General features: G+C 36.1%; 1 protein-coding gene across 1 annotated transcript in view; it reads right to left on the reverse strand.

Moving 5' to 3' along the window:
- Positions 1 to 1,194: 1,194 nt before the first annotated feature.
- The window catches only part of LOC108359621 (cell wall protein IFF6-like), a 138,439-nt gene continuing 118,088 nt past the window's right edge, over positions 1,195 to 21,545 (reverse strand). Inside the window, exons 2-3 of the mRNA XM_017611555.1 lie at positions 2,034 to 3,315; positions 1,195 to 1,580 (exon numbers count right to left, since the gene is read on the reverse strand). Of these exons, the coding sequence (XP_017467044.1) occupies positions 1,195 to 1,580; positions 2,034 to 3,315 (1,668 nt within the window). The remainder of the gene's footprint in view (positions 1,581 to 2,033; positions 3,316 to 21,545) is intronic.

A 21,545-nucleotide genomic window follows, 5' to 3' on the forward strand; every position in this document is an offset into this window, starting at 1 on the left:
TCTCAGATATTGATCTGCTGCAGAGAGTGAGCTCCACTATTTCCACCTTACCTGGTGCAAGTAATAAATGTTAGTTTGCATCCTCTGTTCGCAAAATCTATATTATTTTGTATAATTTTTTTTTAAGAGCTGCCCCAAATAACAGGTTCGACAGAATTCGGCGAGCTGCTGTACCTCCAATGCCATTATTGGGACGTCGTCTGGGGAGTAGGCAGATGCAAGGGAAGTTTTCTGCATACCTACATTTGCAAGACAGGCGGTTCTGTGCACCTGAATGACTAAGGTTTTCCGGGTTCTTGTTTCGGCGACCTAACGTCGTTTAGATCGGCGTTTTTCGTCCAAGGAGCAATGGCTGAGTAGCTACAGAAAGTCTCCACACCTAAAAATACATAGCGAAGGTCTGATAAAAATATAACATAGCAGTCTATGTCAACATCCGCATCGGATGACCAATAAGCTGACTGCTTCTGTGGATCACTAAACATTTACAAACTTCAACAAACATTATTGGATTGGTTTCGCAGAAGTTAGTAAGAGCATCTCCGCTGCCCTTCCCACAGCCATAACACACCAGTTTTGGCATTATCGTATCTTCAGCTTAATTTTTGAGAACCAATACGGAATTAGAATAGTTGCACTGTGTTCGCAAGGTGTCTTTGAAGTGCAGCATTTCCTAAACCAGGTGACAAGAAACACTCGTTGTTAAACAGAGACTATCAAACTTACCAAATCGTAAATATTTTTTGGAAATATAAAAACTAATCGACTTAGCTTTCGTTACAAGATAAAATAAATATCGTTTAAATTTATTCGTTTAGTTGTCGATAAAAAAAGTATAAAATAAATACAATGTGTGCATTTGTATGATTGACAGAACGTGTCTTAAAAAACTAATATGTATGTATATGAAAAAATATTTGTGTACTTTTCTTCTTTACAATAGCTGCACCAAGCAAAGCAAGCCACTAATTGCGCTATGGTCTTCACCATTTGCCACCCTTCACCTTGTGCAATATGGTCTTGAACACTGGCACCTTCACAGGGAATGGATGCGGTACTTTGACCGTTACATACTTAATAACCTCAAATGGAACACGCTTTTCGACGGGCACTGGTATTGGTCTTTCCACCGGATATGGAACCACATGTTCGACGGGTACTCTGAGCTCCTTCTCAACCGGCACAGGCTTAGTTTTAGTGACTGGGNCATTTGCCACCCTTCACCTTGTGCAATATGGTCTTGAACACTGGCACCTTGACAGGGAATGGATGCGGTACTTTGACCGTTACATACTTAATAACCTCAAATGGAACACGCTTTTCCACGGGCACTGGTATTGGTCTCTCCACCGGATATGGAACCACATGTTCGACGGGTACTCTGAGCTCCTTCTCAACCGGCACAGGCTTAGTTTTAGTGACTGGAATGTGTATGGGTACTGGCTTGTTGACGGGCACGATAACCGCATGCTGAATGGGAATCTGGACGGGTTCGCGCACCGGAACGTGCACCTTCTTCACCACCGGATACGGAATGTAGTTAATGACATCGGGTGCGTGCTCACCACCACCACCACCACCTGAGTGCTGCTCAGCTAGATAATTAGCGGAATCATCGTATGATGGTCCCGAAGCCTCTACCTCGTCATGTCCGCCATCGCCACCATCACCCCCCTCACCACCATGATGTTCACTCTGATGGTGGACAAACGAAATGTCTACGTCAGCGTTTGAAGTTGCTGAATCCATGCCAGAGTGGTGGGAGGAGATAGCATCGTGCGCTCCGAAATGCTGCAGTCCGGATGCCGTTGGCAGCTGGTGTTGTTGATGTGCGTAAGTAGCAGCGCTTGAAAGTTCATCGTAACCGCCGGAATTATGATCGTAACGATGCTGAAAATTGCCATTGGGGATTTTGTTGCTCAACTGCTGTTGCAGGGGTTGTTGCTGTACTTGGTATTCGAATTGAGGAGTTGCCGAGTTCGCAGATGAAAATTTGCTACCAAAGGAAGACTGGAAGCCATTGTGNCCACCACCACCACCACCTGAGTGCTGCTCAGCTAGATAATTAGCGGAATCATCGTATGATGGTCCCGAAGCCTCTACCTCGTCATGTCCGCCATCGCCACCATCACCCCCCTCACCACCATGATGTTCACTCTGATGGTGGACAAACGAAATGTCTACGTCAGCGTTTGAAGTTGCTGAATCCATGCCAGAGTGGTGGGAGGAGAAAGCATCGTGCGCTCCGAAATGCTCCAGTCCGGATGCCGTTGGCAGTTGGTGTTGCTGATGTGCGTAAGTAGCAGCGGCCGAAAGTTCGTCGTAACCGCCGGAATTATGATCGTAACGATGCTGAAAATTGCCATTGGGGATTTTGTTGCTCAACTGCTGTTGCTGGGGTTGTTGCTGTACTTGGTATTCGAATTGAGGAGTTGCCGAGTTCGCAGATGAAAATTTGCTACCAAAGGAAGACTGGAAGCCATTGTGTGTGCCAGCTGTGTGCAAATTGTATAGCGCCGTACTGAGGGCATCATTGCTGCGAGAACTAGCAGAGTTATAGCTCTTGCTGTTGCTACTACTACTGCTACCGCTACTACCCCAGCCTCCGCTGCTGCCGAAGCCATTGCCGCTGCCGCTACTACCGAAGCTTCTGCTGCTGCTGCTGCCACCGTGTTGATTGTTTCCCCCAGCATTATGTCCTGCTGTGCCGGATGCACCCAATGTGCCGGCGCCATAATCGTTTTCTTGCTGTTCTTCGTAAATTGGTATTTGTTGTTTTGCCGTTGCACCACTAGCACTGTCGCCAAAGCCGCTACTAATGTGCCGCAAACCCGAGAGATTTGTGAGACCATTAAGCTTTGCTGCCCCATAGTTGTAACCACTGCTGCCGCTGCCGCTGCCGCTGCCGCTACCGCTACCGCTACCGCTCCCACCAATAGTGTAAGCATTTTGCCATTCTCCACCACTGGCACCACCATAACTTCGACGAGTTGTTTTTTGTGCTGCATTTTCTGCTACTGTCGATGCTGCTGTTGGGTCTGCAGCCGTGGGAGTAGCAATGCCATTATTATTGTTGCCACTACTGCTGTTCCGCTCGAAACGAAAATCATAATAGTGTGGCCATTGTTGGAGTTGTTGCTGTTTTCCCTCATGATTTGCATAGACATGGGCTATGTTTTTGTGGGCAAGGCTGGCATGCGCATCCGCAGATGACGTTCGCCCTCCGGTTGTTGATGAAGTTTGTGGTGTTACAGCAGCGTTGCAGACAATTGACAATAATGTTAGTGTTGCCACAGCAAGTAACAGTTGTTGAAGCTGCAGCAGGCCACACGTTAGCGTTGAATTGCAGGCGAAAATGTGCAATGTGATATATGGAAAAAAAAGAAAAAAGGGAAGGAAAATTAAATAAGTATTCAAAGTTTAGAAAATGTTCGAGAGAAAATATTCTACTTGATAATTGGATAAGTAAAAGAGTGGCGTTGTAAATTGTAAGCAATAAGCGCTTGGCCGGGCTTCTTCTCCGATTTGAGCTGTGCGTCCTACCCTTGTCATACAAAGGGGAGGGATCTCCAGGTTTACGCAGCCTCTTAACGACTGGAAGGTTTGGCATTGGCTGCCGAGGGGCGACCACTATTGGAAGAACTATATTTTTGTTGGATGTTGCTCGGACCAGAAATGGAATCCGCAGCCTACTAAGTGCTAGTACGCACTGCTTATCTCTTGACCACGGCGGCCGCCTAATATACATAGACAGGGTGTCCTAGATTACCCTAGAAATAGAATGGGTATTACAAAACTGCACAAAAAGTAGAAAAGGTGTACATTTTTTATGGTATTTTCATGTATTGTTTATTTGTGTATTAAGGTGGCCCAAAGGTTTTTTTTTCAGCCATGTGACCTTTGACCCTTTGCGTATTACTAGTTAGATTTTTATGCAAGTGCTGTGAACTATCGTTCATTAGGGGCCATTTGATCAACGACTGGCTATTTCTACTTCCCAGTTAAATCGGAGCTTTTACCTCCGGTTTGCCTTAGCGTGACATTGAACAAACGGCCTTACATTCCGACTTTGATACCAGCAGTGCCGATCTGGCAATCTCTACGCCGAATTTTCGTCACCAAAATTCTCCAAATGAAAAGCGGTGGGACCTAAAAGTATACAACACAATAAAGTTGTTTTCAATAAATACCAGACTCCCTCAGGAAGATGTGAAAAACATCGTAACGTAAAGGAGGCATTTTCATACCTAGTCTTGAGGCCAGGTTAACGATGCATTCTTACCTGCTGTCGCAAGGCATAGCTTGAAGCATAAACAGTGGCTGCCTGCACTTTTCCAAAGTGGTTCGCTAACAAAAGTTTGGTAATTATTGACTAAAAAGTTTCATCGTAGGAGTATACCGCACTAGAAACTGACTAGTCCTACGAAAATATTGTACTTGTTGCTGAGTTTTATCCTAATGTTTTTGGTAGTGTGGATATGGAAAAATGGCATTTAAAAGGACCTGATACTATACAAACATTTGGCCATTAAAAAATAACAGAATGTGTCAGCGAGAATCACGACTATGTAGTCCACAGAAGTTTGACACACGCAGCTCTTTACAACTTCGAGGATAAGGAAGAACTAAGTATATTCATACACAGCTGTTCGGTCATGCCATTACCATTAAAGCGTTTGCAAAGCATCTCCGTGATGTAAAAGCCTTCCGGATAAAAAGCGTCAGTGAATCATAAAGTAGATGAAATATCATTTCTTTTGGGCTTAAGTAAGTGAATTTATGCAACATTATTTGAAAAAGTTCGCGCCGCTGCTACATAGAATGTCGTGCATACGTGACTTGTGGTCACCACTTAAAAAAAAATGCAGCAAAACTACGAACGCCGAACCATTGAATCACTGACCTGGCGCCAACTTATGCGTGATTGATTTGCATTGCAGCCACTTGTGCCAAAATGTATGAGCAGTGAATATGCAATAGCTGCTGAATGTAACGCAAGTGCACATATGTATGCATGATTGAACATAAATATGGATTCATATACATACATATGTACACAGTATTGATCGTTTATTATGCACCTTACTATTTTTTGGAGTATATCTATGTAGTTATACTTGCCTGCCTATTACATTTAGGGTATGCATGTATGAAAGTGAAAATGGTTACAGAGAGAATAAATTGCTTGCTGCGATCGCAGTTGCTGTGGATATTTTCGAGCAAAATTGTATCGAGTCATTTATATGCGCAAGTATAAAAATATTGCATCTTAAATGTTTAAATGCTTGTAAGCTTGCAGCTCTTTCCAGTATTAAAATTTGGGTTGGGAATTTTTATGTGTGTGTAGTTGATTCAAATAATTTTATGATTATTGTGATGTATGTTTGTACATAAATGCATATATATTTATAAGGTAGGTAAACGTTAGTCCGATTTTAATATAAAAATTAGATAAAAAAGTTATAAAATTAGCTTATCTATCACACTATGAAAAGCAAAAGAGTAATTTTCTTTTATTGCAGTGCTGTTCTTCTACCTACAAATAACAAAACAACGCCTAATACCAAAATAAAAACAATCGACTTCGATAAATTCATCTTTGAAATAATCGATCAGTATTAAGTTTACGTCATCGGAGTCAATACTAGGATAATGACATTAATTTGAATCCGTAGATGTTTATTTCGATAATAATGCAATAATATCTATCGAGTTATAGAAACAGAGCCAGAATACCATTAATACATATCAATAATAACCCAAGAAATTGACATCGATAGTTGCGTCTGCAAAGTTATCGATAAACTTATCGGAGATAATATCGGTTAGTTTATAACTTGGAAGTTTTTTGTATTTGATGTGCATTTAAATTAAATTCACTAATTTTTAAGAATTTTCATATGGTAAACTATGTCTCATAGTAAAAAATTTTATGGATAAAAATTAAAGAGAATATATTGAAATTTATTAACATTGAAACAAACAAATTTCGTTTACCTTTTTTAAAATTTTTTTTAAACGATTTTTTACTGATGTTTTAAAATTTATAAAATAAAGTTTGAAGTGCCCTTAAAAAATAGTGCTCATTTTAGAGATATGTTTTTTTTTATTTTTTCGAGAAATGGTAGATGTGTGTGTTACTGTGTTTTGACGTTTGACCAATTTTTTAAGCCGTTCCGAAGAATGATGTAGCATAATTTACCTCACACCTCTGCGAGTAGCTACTTCAATAAGGGTTTAAAGGATGTCAAGCCATGTCGTATGAGATAGTTCCTATCGGGTTTCCCCCAATCAGAAATCCATTACTGAACCTATCTGGAAAAATTATATTAATGCGCTACTTTTGATTTATTCATCAAGAAAGCGAATGTCAGACTGCCAATTAGCTACACAAGATGATATTGTGCACTTTAAACGATTTCGTTTTTAATAAATTATAATTTTCTTCTGGTGAAAAAATCTGGAGCTTATATTTAAGATTGCTAGAATGTTCTTGGCCGAATATAGCTCTTCCAACAAATCGAACCATCACTGAATACAAGAATTCGCACGAAATTCTGTCCGTCTCTGATTTAAGATCAGATTACCCTTAGGCTGAATTGGAAGGAAACCTAGTGCTTCTAGCCTAAGGGCCAATTTCACAATGCGTAGTTAACTTAGAATCGGCAGTTAACTACAGATTTTTGTACTGAAAATCTCTAGTTAACTGCCGATTCTGAGTTAACTACGCATTGTGAAATTGGCCCTTAAAGCGATAGCCTTTCCCACGGTATTACGGCTGTGCTCTCAAACAGAGTGAAATGGTTGGGCGTGTCTTTAAATACAAAGCATCCCTGCAGATCAATTATTGATGGGCGATCACAGTACTCGTAGCCGTCAGCGAGCCTACTTAAATATCTGGAGGTTGCAGAGGTTACACCGACAAGTGATAGGCTTTGTAAGTCATTGCTTAGCAGAGAAAAAAAGTTTGTAAACGTTTTTCAAGACACGCAAAGTGTGATATAGAAATGCAACACTTTTTTAATTTGACACTCATAATGGCTTCGGTTTTTAAATTTCAGGAGCTACGGCATCAAAAGGTAGGAGATGTATTATATGATTTTTTTTTTTAATGCATGTACGTATGTAAGTATGTACAGGCCAAGGGACATATTTGTAGTTAAGGATGCAGACGTCCTTTTTGTTTAACTATAAACGCAGATTACACTTGGCACTTTGAAAAAAGTTTATTTTTGCTTCGCAAGAGTTCACTGTCCAGTTTGCATGCAACACTTCCTGAGCTCCTTAAATTGCTCACTTCAATCTTCACTTTGAAATCACTTTAAGTCGTAGCTCTTAAAATCCACTTAAGCCACTTGAAACTCACCCAACTTCCAGTAGAAATCGCCATGTTCACTTTCAATAAGCGTATCCTTTAACTTGTTCCTAAATATTTCCTTGGATTAATGCCTTTGCAGCTCCTTGAGTTATTTTCACTTGATGTATAAGCGACCTTGGCGTCGATTGTGTAACAAAGCGAATGTGCATAAATACAGAACTGTATAACATTTTATATGATTTTTGCTTGTACCAACGTCGAATTACAGTAAATGCCGAAATGAATAAAACGAAATAAGCGCGCAGACGCAGCAGAGCTACAAACAACTAAAAGTTAGTAGCTTATCTAGTGGTACTTAGTTCACCAACGGATGCTTGATTTGAGAAATTATTGCACAATTTTTGCTTATGTCTGCGTTTTTTGTTGTCTTCCATAGAAACTGGCTGGCATAGAAAGGCAATCAGGTGAATAAGCCAATGCGCAAACGATTTCATAAAAACGAGGCCAAATTTAGTGTCCAAAGGAATGGTGCAGGAAGTACTCTTACCAGTAAGATAACCAGTGTTGCCAGAACTTTTTGGGCCGACCGGCTAGATTGGCAAAAAAAAGCGGCTAAAAACGGCTAAAATGTTTTAGTGAAATTTCACATAGAATCTGGCAAAAAACGGCTAAAATGTTTTAGTGAAAATTCACATGCTTTATTTAACTAAATCGCAAGAAACGAAAGACTAGCTAACACCATTAATTTATATCGAGTGTATATTCCTCATCATCAAATGAACCACTATTGTATATATCACCTTAATTCATTAATTTTAAGAGATCGTTATCTACAGTAAAATTATGGCAGCATTTTTCTTCACGTTTTAAACCGTATCTTATATATAAAATAGCGTTTAACGTTTTAACGCACATTGGATTTCTTTGCTTAGTTTTTATTATATTCATTGAACTAAATATTCGCTCTACTTCTGCATTACTTATAGGCAAAACAAGAAAACTAAAAACTAGGTTGCAAAGGTCAGCAAAAGGGTTTTCTCCTAGGGCATTTCGAAATTGATAAACTTCGGCCCAAAATTTTACAGTTGAGTCTAAATTACTCCAGGTATGTAACGTTAACCGTTGCCATTGCATCTCTATGGATGTTATTTCGTCGGCATTATATTTGTGTTTTTGTTGCTGTAGTTGAACAAATACTTTTGGTTTAATTACTCTTAATGCATTTCCAACCGAAAAAAGTCAATTTTTTTTAGTGTGGCAATATTTGTAGGGAGGCGTTGGCGTAATTCCTTTATTAAAGTGATAATAAAATAGCGACCATTTTCTCGAATTATTTTCTCGGCTTCGTGGTCAAAAGCGTTTGTGCTTACTTTTGTTTTTAAATACTCTTCAAAACTGTGATAAAACTGAGGAAATGGAGCAAGGTATGGTTCCAACGGGGAGCATATAGGATCAAATGTGTCCGCGCTAATAACCACTAGGGAGCATAGATGCGAAAGTAAAACATTGAGTTCATTAAAAATCTTCATTGGGTCTGCATTATTGCTTTCGAACAACTTGTTTACTTTTTGCACCTGAAAATTATGCAAGTAGTAAAATCGGCTAAAAACGGCTAAACTTTTTTTTACAAACCGGCTAACAAATCGGCTGCCGGCTAGATCGAATTTTCTCCGGCTAGTTGCTATCAAAACCGGCTAAATCTAGCCGGAAAACGGCTAAAATGGCAACGCTGAAGATAACACACAAAGAATAGGCAGTTGTACTTGAAAATGTAAAAGTGTTTGATGTTGTTGTTACTATTTATTTCGAAAGGAAAATGAAAAGCGAAAGTTAATTCAATTGGACAGTGGGGATGCTAGAAGGGGATCTGCGCGCTATAGAGGTGTAAGTGTGCGAAGTAGTTAATGAAATTTCGAAGTGGCTTTGCAGTTTTTTACAGAAAATATTATTTTTACCAAAATAAAATTTAAGACAAAGACAAAGACAAAGACAAAGACAAAGACAAAGACAAAGACAAAGACAAAGACAAAGACAAAGACAAAGACAAAGACAAAGACAAAGACAAAGACAAAGACAAAGACAAAGACAAAGACAAAGACAAAGACAAAGACAAAGACAAAGACAAAGACAAAGACAAAGACAAAGACAAAGACAAAGACAAAGACAAAGACAAAGACAAAGACAAAGACAAAGACAAAGACAAAGACAAAGACAAAGACAAAGACAAAGACAAAGACAAAGACAAAGACAAAGACAAAGACAAAGACAAAGACAAAGACAAAGACAAAGACAAAGACAAAGACAAAGACAAAGACAAAGACAAAGACAAAGACAAAGACAAAGACAAAGACAAAGACAAAGACAAAGACAAAGACAAAGACAAAGACAAAGACAAAGACAAAGACAAAGACAAAGACAAAGACAAAGACAAAGACAAAGACAAAGACAAAGACAAAGACAAAGACAAAGACAAAGACAAAGACAAAGACAAAGACAAAGACAAAGACAAAGACAAAGACAAAGACAAAGACAAAGACAAAGACAAAGACAAAGACAAAGACAAAGACAAAGACAAAGACAAAGACAAAGACAAAGACAAAGACAAAGACAAAGACAAAGACAAAGACAAAGACAAAGACAAAGACAAAGACAAAGACAAAGACAAAGACAAAGACAAAGACAAAGACAAAGACAAAGACAAAGACAAAGACAAAGACAAAGACAAAGACAAAGACAAAGACAAAGACAAAGACAAAGACAAAGACAAAGACAAAGACAAAGACAAAGACAATTTTCCGCCGTTCAATTAAATTGTAGAATTTAAAAATATTAAAATTTTCTGGTTCACAAGGATGAATAGGCATTGAAAATGCCCCTTTAATTAATTAAATTTTTTAAGCTAATAAAGGTTGACAGGCGAAATTCGAGAATGTTGACGAGTGTATACGTATTAGTTCTTAACATATAATTTTTACAAAAATAAACTATTCGAGAATTTCAAATGTATACAAAGGTAGAATTTTAAATGGACATTTTCAATACCAACTTGACCTAATGAACTAAAAAATTGAATCTGTGTTAGCTCTACAGAATCTTCTTTTTGATTTGATACCCATACGGTTTTTCTTTATTGCAATGATTTTTTAAAATAATTTTTTTTAGTAATCATATGTATGTATGTTTCGAATTTAAAGTCCTTTAAAAAATAGTGGTTTCAGAGCGAAAAACTAAAAACGAAGTTTTGCTTTATTTGGTTTCCATGGTTCCGCGAATATATAAATTTTTTTGTGTGTGTAAATTTTACTGTCGCACGGTGTAATAACTAAACTCAACGGTTAAGTATAAAAAAGATAATACAAGCAAACCACTTGCAGGAATATTAGAACTAAATATGTACTTCACTTTTCATTTAAAAATGGCATAAAGCTCAATAAAATTGTTGTACATAATTGTTATAATGCCATAAATGACAAACAAATAAATAACTTAAAAATAGAATAATTAGCAAAAACCCACAAAAAATAACAACCACATGGTCAAGTTGAAATAGAAATGGAATAGCTGCGCTTGATTGTAGTTGGCTTAACAAATGAAAAATTGCAATGTGGCAAACTTAGCTCAGTGGGTAGACTGCTGGCTATGGCGGCTGGATTCGTTGGATCGAATCCCAGTTGAAGAAGTCTGATGAGGAAATGTGGTGATCTCCGAAATGGCTATAACTTCTACGAAAAATGTAAATTGTGTTTTTTTTCACAATAAGTTCAATAATACTGTTGAACACAAATATTAGAAAATATATTGCAAACTTCTTCCTTTCTGTATGTTTTTTGTGAAGTTTCACGCATTAAAGCCTCTTAATTTTGTAAAGACTAAATGAAATGGTAAACAAGTATTTTTCCAAATAATTGTAATGTCTTTCAAAAAAGCCACACTACAGGGAATGTTTACAACGTACGCTTGGCATAAAGTTTCTGTTGCACTAAAAGGAGGGAAAGTGCCAAAGAGTTACAAGTGGCAACGAAACTTCACTCGAAGCTGATATTGGAAGCGAAGGAACATATAAAGGAAACACTCCACTCCACTCCAACTTATATTTAGGTATATAGGTTATATTCATCAACTATAAAAGTTATGCGCGCACCTTTGTTTAGCCCCCATTAAATAAATTCGATTACTCCGCCTCTGTTGCTTCCTTCTTTCACCCAAATTAAAAGTGTTACGCGATCACTCTAAATCATAAACCAGTCGAAATGCATAACAGTCATTATGATCTAAATGAAACTAGACGTTCATTTGCGGGACAACCAGCTGGCAAATAGTTAGCAGCAACAATTTGTATGAGTAGCAACTGCTACTATAATCGTACAGCTTCGTTTGACTGTTGCATAGCATTTGCAGCAACGAAGCAGCGAAGTTCAAAGTCGGCACAGTTAAAATGTTTGCCGCAGCGTGAACAATGGCTGCAAGTACACATAGTTGCAACAACCGCGCAGGTGGTTAGCCAAAGCAGCAACAATAATCCGAATGAAAATTAGCAATGCCTACAACAAATACGACGCGTACATCTAACTAAGCTAGCAGCAGAAACAATATTTGCACAAGCAGCTGTACTAACAACAGTCAATGTTATTGCCGCTGTTAGCTTCGCTGCTGTCGTGCATTCTATTCAGCTACTGAGTTTTTATTTTTTATGTAAATGCATTGTAAGTTGTGCATACACAATGTAGCGATTGTGCGCATGCGCGCAGTTTTGCGTTGCGCGCAGGTGTGTCTATCAATTCGTGCAACATTTGTGGTCGAAAAGTGTGATTTTCAATATATATTTTTTTCTTTCAAATTGCAAAGTTTATGTGTTTTATGACAAAAATGGGCCATAAAGTAATTACAAAATATTTACCTCTTTCGAATATTTCAGTTTTATACCTTTAATTATTTTAGGGACAAAAACACTAAATATTTATTTGTTAAAATTCCATAATATCTGCTAATATTCATAATATCTTTTAAATATTTCTTTCGCTTTCAGGAAGTACTGCAAGTGTGGCTATAATCTTCACATTGGAGGCTGCTGTTAACTCTCTCAAGACCTAAAGCTTAAAACAAATCATGATCTAAATTGTAAATTTTTACTAATCTAGGGCTAAGTAATCAAATTCTGATATAAAAAATTATAATTTTCCGTTAAAAAAAAATCCTATAATGTTCATTAATTTTAAATAAAAACTCAACTTAAACTCATTACTTTTTTCCAAAACAATTTTATGTAAATTTTGTTCCAAAGTTTTTTTCTTAAAGTTTTCTTTTCGAATTTTTTTAAATTTGTTGCCAAAAGAATGTTATCTAAAATAAACGTATGGGTCTTTTCATGAAAATGTATAACGAAAATGCAAGCAAATGAATTCAAACGGCTTTATAACTTTAAATTTCGTATTCAGATGGTGGAAAAAGGTTTTGAACTGAAAAAATTACATTAAAAATTTAACTTAGTATGTGTTACTAGTAAAAATATTGTATTGGGGGAAAATCTGTCGCGTACGTTATTATATATATATTTTTTTTTACATAAAAACTAACCAGAGATAATTTCTATAAAAAAATGGAAGGATTGTAAAGGATATTTAGCTTAGTTAGGAATTTTTAAGGAAAAGAAAAACTCCCATGATTCGCATATATGTATATTTGCATTAAAAACATTTCTTTTTTTGTCGCGTACGTTATCAGCTTGTTTTGAACGGATATTTTCCACACAAAAGTTTCGAGGCTGCTTATATTTTTCTTAAACATAGTCCCCTTGGGTTGCAACATAACCGTAATCTTGTTTTTCAGTAACTTCTATTTTTTAGAGATTTTTGCTACTCCATAAGCATACGAATGTCGCGTACGCGGCTGCATGGAAACACCCATATGTATTTTTTATGTATGGCAAATTTTTCACAATTTTTGTAGAAGCTGTTTTCTAAATGATAATTTTTCTATATAATTTTTAATTTTTTCCAAACGAGTTTTTGTTGACAAAATACTTCTTATCCTAAATATTTTATTTATTACAAAAATATTTTTTTTTTATAAATTTTTTTTTTTTCAAAATTTTTTTCTATAAAAAATATTTGCTTTTGATGCTGATATTTTTTTCCCTAATACGAGTTAAAATATGTTTTCCCTCAAAAACATTTTTTTAAAATGTGTGGGTTTTTCGTTAAAAATATTTTTTTGTTTCGGAATAAAATTTCTTAAAACCCAATTTTACTTAACAATTCAAACTCTTAAAAAAACTGTTATGATAAATTTTAAAATTTGAATAAAATATTTTTTTCTAAATCTCATAATAAAAATAGCTGGGGCACATTGTAAAAACCGCAAAAATTAACATACTAAAACACCTAAAAACAGCTTCTCATAAAAAGACAACATAAAGCCGCATACCACAAATCGGAGGAGAAGGTCGGCCAAACGCTTATATATGTCTAGGAGCCAATCTATTATTATTATTATTAAAATACCCACATTCCTTGAGAGAGGTTTTTGAGAAATATATTTGGTCATGTCTCTGGCCATTGATATGGCTGGTGGAAGCCGGCGGGGAGAATACAGCTCACGGGGTGACTGTACAATATTAGGTAGGGGTTTGTCTGAGAGTTAGTATCCTCTAACCGAGCCATTGGGCGCGTGAAATCTCCAAATATCCATCTTTAATCTCCACAGGAGTTTAATTGAACTCCAATTTCGGTTTGTCACAAAAGACCCAGACCGACACCTACAGATTCAGCCAATTAGAGCCGTACAAAAGAGCCACAGAACGGGGAAAGACCAACATACAAAAGTCTTTAAGACCTATGCGCGTTGAAGAACCGGCACGTATGTGTGGAAAACAAAATCAATGTACGAGTATATGTAATCATCATTAACAAATAAAATTCAGAAAAAACAAGTCATCACTGAGGAAGATTTTGGAACTTGGCCCTAACCGACAAACGAACGTTTGTACAAACATGTACGTAAATGGAGCAAATATTTACTTATTACAAGAAAAAAGCATTTTTTTGTTTATCGGTTACATAAATCTAGTAGACAAGTTATTTGTCGGAAAAAAAATGTATTCTCATAGTAAGAAGAAATATCAAATACGCAAATGCCTTGTACAGAGTTGCGAGCGAAATGGTTCTCGAAATGATCTCAAAAAAGTCCCGAACAAGAGCCAAAAAAGTCCTAAGCTGGTCTCGAACGGGTTCCGAATTACAGCCCAAATGATTCGGAAAAAGTCCCAAGCTAGGCCCAAAAAAGTCCTGAACTAATCCCGAATTATGCCCGAAATGACTCCGAACTAGTCCCAAAATGGGTCCGAAAAAGTCCCGAGCAGTGTTGCTAGAACAGCTGACTAGATTTGTTTTCATTTGTACGTACTACATCTGAATTCATCTTGACTTACACGTGACGGTTTATGCAAATTTTGCCCATGCCGGGAGCAAAGATCTTTACACAACAAACAATTTTCATAAAAATATTGCTTCTTAAACTACACTTACAAAAATGGCCTAACTCGAAGCGAGTGGCTGTTGCTACCTTGCAAGTCGCTAGCGGGCTGAATAATCTGTACAGAGTTTCAGTTTTTGACCTTAGCGCCTCTTTAGCTATTACTTCCGGAAACAAAATGACCCTATTCTTCCTTATTTACACAGCCGCTTGTTTTGTAGATTTTTATCTACTACGCCTTAGCCCAATAGCTATGTTTATGATGTAATTTTGGTGTTAAATTTGTTTCCCACTTCATCATTATCATATTCATTTTGGTATGGGGCGTATTTTGCTGCAAGCTGTCATCAACTCAGCAACAGAGTGCTCCCTATTTGGTATGGCATATTCAGCTTCTATATCGCTTTTGGTCTACAATACCTGCTTTGTACAATACTGCATAGATGCATAAATATGTATGTAGATAACCACATTGCTACCTACTATTCGCTAGTTGTAAATTACATAGATTCATGCATTTGACATTTTGACCGCTTATTTTTCATTTCCCTGCCACACGTCGGCTGTTTGTTTGTTACGTATGCGCACGCGCGCAAAACCATTCCCAACCCACGGACACTTAAGTATCCATCCAATAAGTCTGGAGTAGGAATGTTAACCCCGGGATCGCGGACTTTTTAAGGTCCCAAAAATCCCTTCCTTTTTCCTTGTTTTATTTAATAATTAATATTTTTTTTATAAATGTCTAGCTCATTATACGTATACGAAACGATAGTAAACCATGGGCCAAATATAGTAAAATTGCGTTTTCAGTTTTTCACTCCGACGTCAGTAATTCAAAATTGATTTAAAAAAATCAGTGAAATGTGCTCAGAGAAGAAGTATGGGTATCAAATTAAAGAGAAAATACTTTAGAATTTAAGCAAATTCAAGTTTTTGGTGCCGAAAATTTCCTTTTATCCTTGAAATTTTACAATATTTGTTTTTGAAAAAATTTAATGTAAAGGACTTATGTATATAATCGACAACATACTCGAATTTCGTCCTTCTAACTTTAAAAGCTTAAAAAAATACCTTTTCGTCTTTGTGAATTAAACAAATTTTATTTTTTTTTAAATTCTTAAGAAATTTCCTCTTGAATTTGGTATCCATATTTTTATTCTAAACAAATAGCATTGAATTTTTCAAATAATTTTTGGAATTAATCATATCTTTGAAACCACAAAATAAAATAAATTCTGCCGTCAGGGAGTAAAAATAAAAACGCCTCTTTAAATAAAAAAAGTAGGTTCCAAACCCATTTATTTATTATTTATTTTATGTTAGGAGAGCTGCTCAAACAATATATTTAGAAGCAATTTTTTCGATTTAATTAGTTGAAAAGTAATGAATATCTACTACCGGGATTCCGGTATTATGATAACGACATCCCGAAAATCCCGGGATCGGGAAAAAACTGAAAAATTTACAGCCCTAGTCTGGATGCTGCCTGCCGCGCTTTTGCGTGAAAAGTGAAAAAGTGAACGCCTTTAGCGTTCACCTGCCATTACCATTACCAATGCCATTACCAACCCAGTCGGCGGCTGTGCTGCGCGCGCCTGCACTTGAAGCTACTATTTGTTGTGGCTGTTGTTTTCATTTCTCTTTTTCCGTTTAGGTTGGTTGTTAATACCATTTCATAGCTGACCAACTGTGCCGACTTTCAACCAAACGGTATGCCTGTCTGTCTGTCTGTCTGTCTGCCCGTCGTTCGCATTTATTCATTTCACCTGACGCCCATTCAACTGTTTAGTTTTCGGCTTTTGCCCATTAAAGCTGCTGTGCGACGTTGCCGTTGCCGTTGCCAGTGTCGCTACGAGTATTATTACTCGTGCTGTGAAGTATCTGTGAAGTGCACTCAAAAATTGCACTCAAAATTGATGAACTTTTTGTTATAGTTGTTGTAGTCGCGCTGTTGCCGTTGTTGCTGTTGCACTGTTACGATATTTGATTTGTTGTTGACTTGTTTGTTGCTGTTGAAGTGTTCTTCTTATTGTCGCTGGTTGTTGTTGTTGTTGGTGTAGTCTGTGTGGTTACTTTTTAATTGAAGTAGGAAGTTATTTTTGGTATTTGGGGAACAACTTTTTGATGGCGTCCATTTACTTTTGCCTTCGCTTTTGATTTGCTTAATTGCAGTTTAACTTTGAATTGTTGTTGTTGTTATGCTAGTTGCTGCTGCTTTTACACTTTGTTAGCTGCTGTTGCTTCCAACTATGTAGGCTTTCTTTCTGCCAATTTAGCACCAATTTGAAAGGTTATCGCTGTGTTGGCTCTCACTGACTTGCTTACCCAAGCTGTAGCTGTGTGGCTGTTGTTGGATTGCTTATTGTTTATGTAATGAATACTACGTTCACAGATTATTATTTGATTTTGAATGTTTTACTAATTAGTTACATACATATGTATACCGTATCAGCAGTTTAGGCGCGGCATTAATTGTTAAATGGGATGATGGGCTGGGCTGTCTAATGATTTAATGTATGTACGTAATGGTTTCAGCTGTAATTGATCAGCAATAATTAAACTAATTTCTCTGTACATAATTATACACTTCATTAAATTTTATGGCATCGCTTTTGAAAATAAAATTCGTAAATGTTAATAGTTTGATTATTTTGTCAGAACACCAACAAAATGAGTTTCTTTTCTAAATACCGTATTCGCAATCATTTGGTTTTCATTTACTTTTACGATGCATTGACTCCCCTAAGTGAGAGTAATAGGTGAGCAATTACAAAATTGTATGGATAATTAAAAAACATTTTTCGCGCCATGAAATATGTGGCTGGTACTTTCGAACGTATTTAAAATGGTCAAATGCAAAATTTATGGCTTATTTCAAAATAATAGCAGCCGAAATGCAGTGAAACCAATTTTATAAATTTAATTGTTAAATTTCTTCTGTTGAGTAAGAGTGAAGAGTAATAGGGAATTTACATTTATTATTATTATTATTATTTTTTGTGCAACCCTGCGTGAGTTGAACGCAAAATCGGCACATGAAAATTCCCTATAAGTCGTAAAATTTGGAATTTTATTTAAATTTTTCAATTTACTTTTACCATTTTTGAAGACACGAGGGCATGCTGATAAATCAGTAAAATTTTGAAACTCTCGCCTTTAAATGCAACATATTTGCATAGTCGGTCTGGTTCAGCGGATAGTATATTCCCATTCCCAAGGCTGTCGTTCTACGTGCTAGAGTTTTTCCCACCAAAGAAAGGATAAGGTCGTTGAAACCCATTAGAAGAGAATTTTTCATTTTTTATTTTTTTTTTTGGTTTTATTTGTAATCCAAAATACGAGTACTTCGAACTATTTTGCCATACTGATTTCTAAACTAATGGCTCTATTCTGTATCAGTAACATGTTGACAGTTGACACAGTTTTTATCACGGAAAAATATATGAAAAGTTTAAATTTGTCAGTAAAATAAAAATTGTCACCGATACAGAATTGGGCTATAAAGCTATATCTATTATTAGCAGTCATATTTATTTTAATTTTGTGCATGGTGTTTTTTTTGCTTATATTTTTTTCACTCCCATCTGAAATATTTTTGGGGAATCCCTAAAAAAATTCGCTGAAAAATTCAAAAGAACTTAGGGGTATAGTCATGGTTAATGATGGCGCTTCTTCAGAACTGAATACTCTACAAAAGTGCCCATTGCGGCATAATCATAACTCCCACCAGCGAGATAGTAAACGTCACTACCCCAATTTGTTCATCGAATTACTATTTCGAATCGAGTGAGCTGTATAATTTTGAAAAAAAAATCAAAGTTTACGTGTATTTTAAACGGGAAATCTTTGCTCGCCTTGGTCGAGCACTTAGTATTAATGTTAGATATTTGCCAAAAAATTTCGTGGTAAGAAAAAAAAACAAAGTAATATACATATAACCGGTTCATACGGGTTTTTCTTCAGTTGAAAATGGGAAATCGGAGACAACATTGATTCGGATCACGACGAGGACAAGGTGGTAGTTACCACAGCCAGCAAGAGCTATCAATGGATATAATTTTTGAACCGCATTCCTGCCTGCCACCAGTTCAAGCTCTCTTTCCTTTTCGAGATAATTAAAAGATAGGGGAAAGGAGAATTTATGTCTCTTCTGGAAGAAATGCGGCTCGTAAATTTTATCCGCTGGTGCTTCTTGCTTAGATGAATTTACATAGTAGCAGACGTTCAGAGTGCATCTCAAGTATCGAGGAAACACTTTTCAATGCTTTTATATAAAAAACTTTCAAACGTGATTTCCCAAAATTTTCATTTTAGCACATTCATGTTTCTGACATAAGGGGAACGATATTTACATACTATATGTATGTATAACAAAAGCAATATGCTGCTAGCCGCTGTATGAAGATAACCTCGTCGTCGTTATCCTCTACCTTACAGAATGTGAAGAAAATACAATTGACAAAAGCTTCGCTTCAAGTTATATACATACATGCAGTTACATACATATGTATACGAAATACTCAAAAACTAAGTTCATTTAAATAAATATTTACTTTTGATCAGTGATAACCAGTTTATTAAATATTAAATGTCTCATATTTTCGCTAGAACAACAAATCCTTAAATCCATATTAGATAGAGCAAGGCATATCAAATGCTTCCATAATGACATAGGCAAAAATAAACATTCAAATTTATATGTAAATAAAATGTAATAAACAGTTGTCAAAATTCACATACAGACACACATTTCAGTAGGTATTCGCAAAAAAAAAAGATGCCCAAAATAGATACAGTTCAGAGAGACAAATAAACGATGAACTGTCCAGACAAATGAACTTTAACTCCACACCGACAAACACAAAGCAGTACATATGTATGTATGTATAGATGCATATGTGTGTACTTTCAAAAATTGTTGACCATTCATTGACCAATGGTCCAGCCATTTCCTTGTAAAATGTTATTAAAATCTCATATATATATACATATACGATATATCTATCAAACAGCACAATATCTAGCAAAAAGAGCATTCGTAATTTCATGCAAAATGACCACTGTGGCTTGTTTTTGTTCAGCCATATTTATTAGCATGTCCTTCGATGACGTTGTGTGGTAAATTCGGTATCAAAAAAAAAATGTGAGTGTGTTTATGTGTTTATTTACATACAAATCTAGTTTTATGTTTGTCATTTGCTGTCTGCTTTTCCTATTATTTGTTTGGAAATCTAAGTAAATAGAGAAGACTCAAGCATACGCATCTTCAAACAAATATCTATCCATATGCAAATACATACATACATGCAAATATACATACACGGTTACTTTACATATGTGGGTTTACACGTGAGCTCACACGTTCATTTAATTCAACTCTTCAAATTTACGAAAGCATTTTCAGAATAATAAAGCAAAAATACTCAGCCAAAGCCAAAGTCTCTTATAAATAGGGAAATGATTTAATGGAAATTGCCTTTTTTCCGCTAAAGAGATAGAGTTAATTCGATTAAGAATGTCCACGATTTAGCTTTCTTTGATTCCATAAATGAGCCATTCTTTTTTAAGTTGGACGGATTTCGTAAAAAAAATTATGTCATGGCTCCGATTCGCTTCAATTTTTTGTTTATGGGTTCAATACATGAAATAAGCTAACACGTGTTGGAGAAAATTTAAATTTTTTTTTTTTGGAGATATGATCTGTCAAAGTTTGCATTTTTTCGTGATTCTGGCCAATCGTGTACTTCTTCAAATCGTCATATCTCGGGTTCTGCTCATCGCAGAGACTTCATCTTAACGTTGTTTTAAAGCTAAAGAAACGGGCTTAACACTCCTGTATATAAGATGGTCAAGATTGCCCTAAAGCTAACTTAGCTATTATCAGCTGAACTTTTTGAAATTGATTTAAAATTATACCATCGTAATCCTTGTTTAATTTTCCATAAAAAAACGTGGTTCGAAAAAGTTGGGGTTTTTCAAGAGCTATTTTTAAAATATTTTTCTTTATGACGAGATGGTTTATTTTGTAAAAATTAATAATTTTTTGTAATTTATTTTCGAAAAATTATGATGAGATATATTTAGTAAGGTGTTAAACATCGTGTTTTTGCAAAACATTAAATTTTATTGCGGATTCCGATAGAATACCTATCCAGAAATAATATTAGTATGGCAAGGTTTTTCTGTAAGGTAACAAACCCTTAAAAATGGGCGTGGCAATTGCAGGACTAAAGTTAGCAAAACGCAGATATTATTGCGGATTTCGGCAGAATATCGCTTCATTAACAACATTTGTTCCACAACTTTTTCAATCCATATACAAAGATATTCTGGCGAAATCCGCAATAAAGTCAAAATTTATGACCCTTGCTTTTAATATAGCCACGCGCATTTCTAGAATATTCTTGAATTGAAATTTGAAGCCAATCTAAAGTGTGACACCAAACTCTTTGTACACTAGCTTTTCTCTAAGAGTGGTCGTTTTGATAAAGTGGCTGAGTACATTTCCACCGGTCGCCTTTCCTAAAATTTTGCTCATCAATTACTGAGATATCGCTTTGGGGAGGGACTATTTTAAGAACGGATCAGTTGAAGTGGTGCCAAAATGGAAGTGTTAAATTCTCGGCATTGAGTGCTTTAAGTTTAGTAAGACTTTCGCTTAGAAATGTAAAATGTACGGATTGGCCTCGTCACTGAACACAAATCACGTTGTGGTAACGCTGCTGAAAAATGGCATAAAATAGGCGTAAATAAA

Source organism: Rhagoletis zephyria, unplaced genomic scaffold (assembly GCF_001687245.7).
Source record: "Rhagoletis zephyria isolate East Lansing unplaced genomic scaffold, Rhagoletis_zephyria_1.1 Rzeph_scaffold_00423, whole genome shotgun sequence".
In the NCBI taxonomy this organism is placed as follows: domain Eukaryota; kingdom Metazoa; phylum Arthropoda; class Insecta; order Diptera; family Tephritidae; genus Rhagoletis; species Rhagoletis zephyria.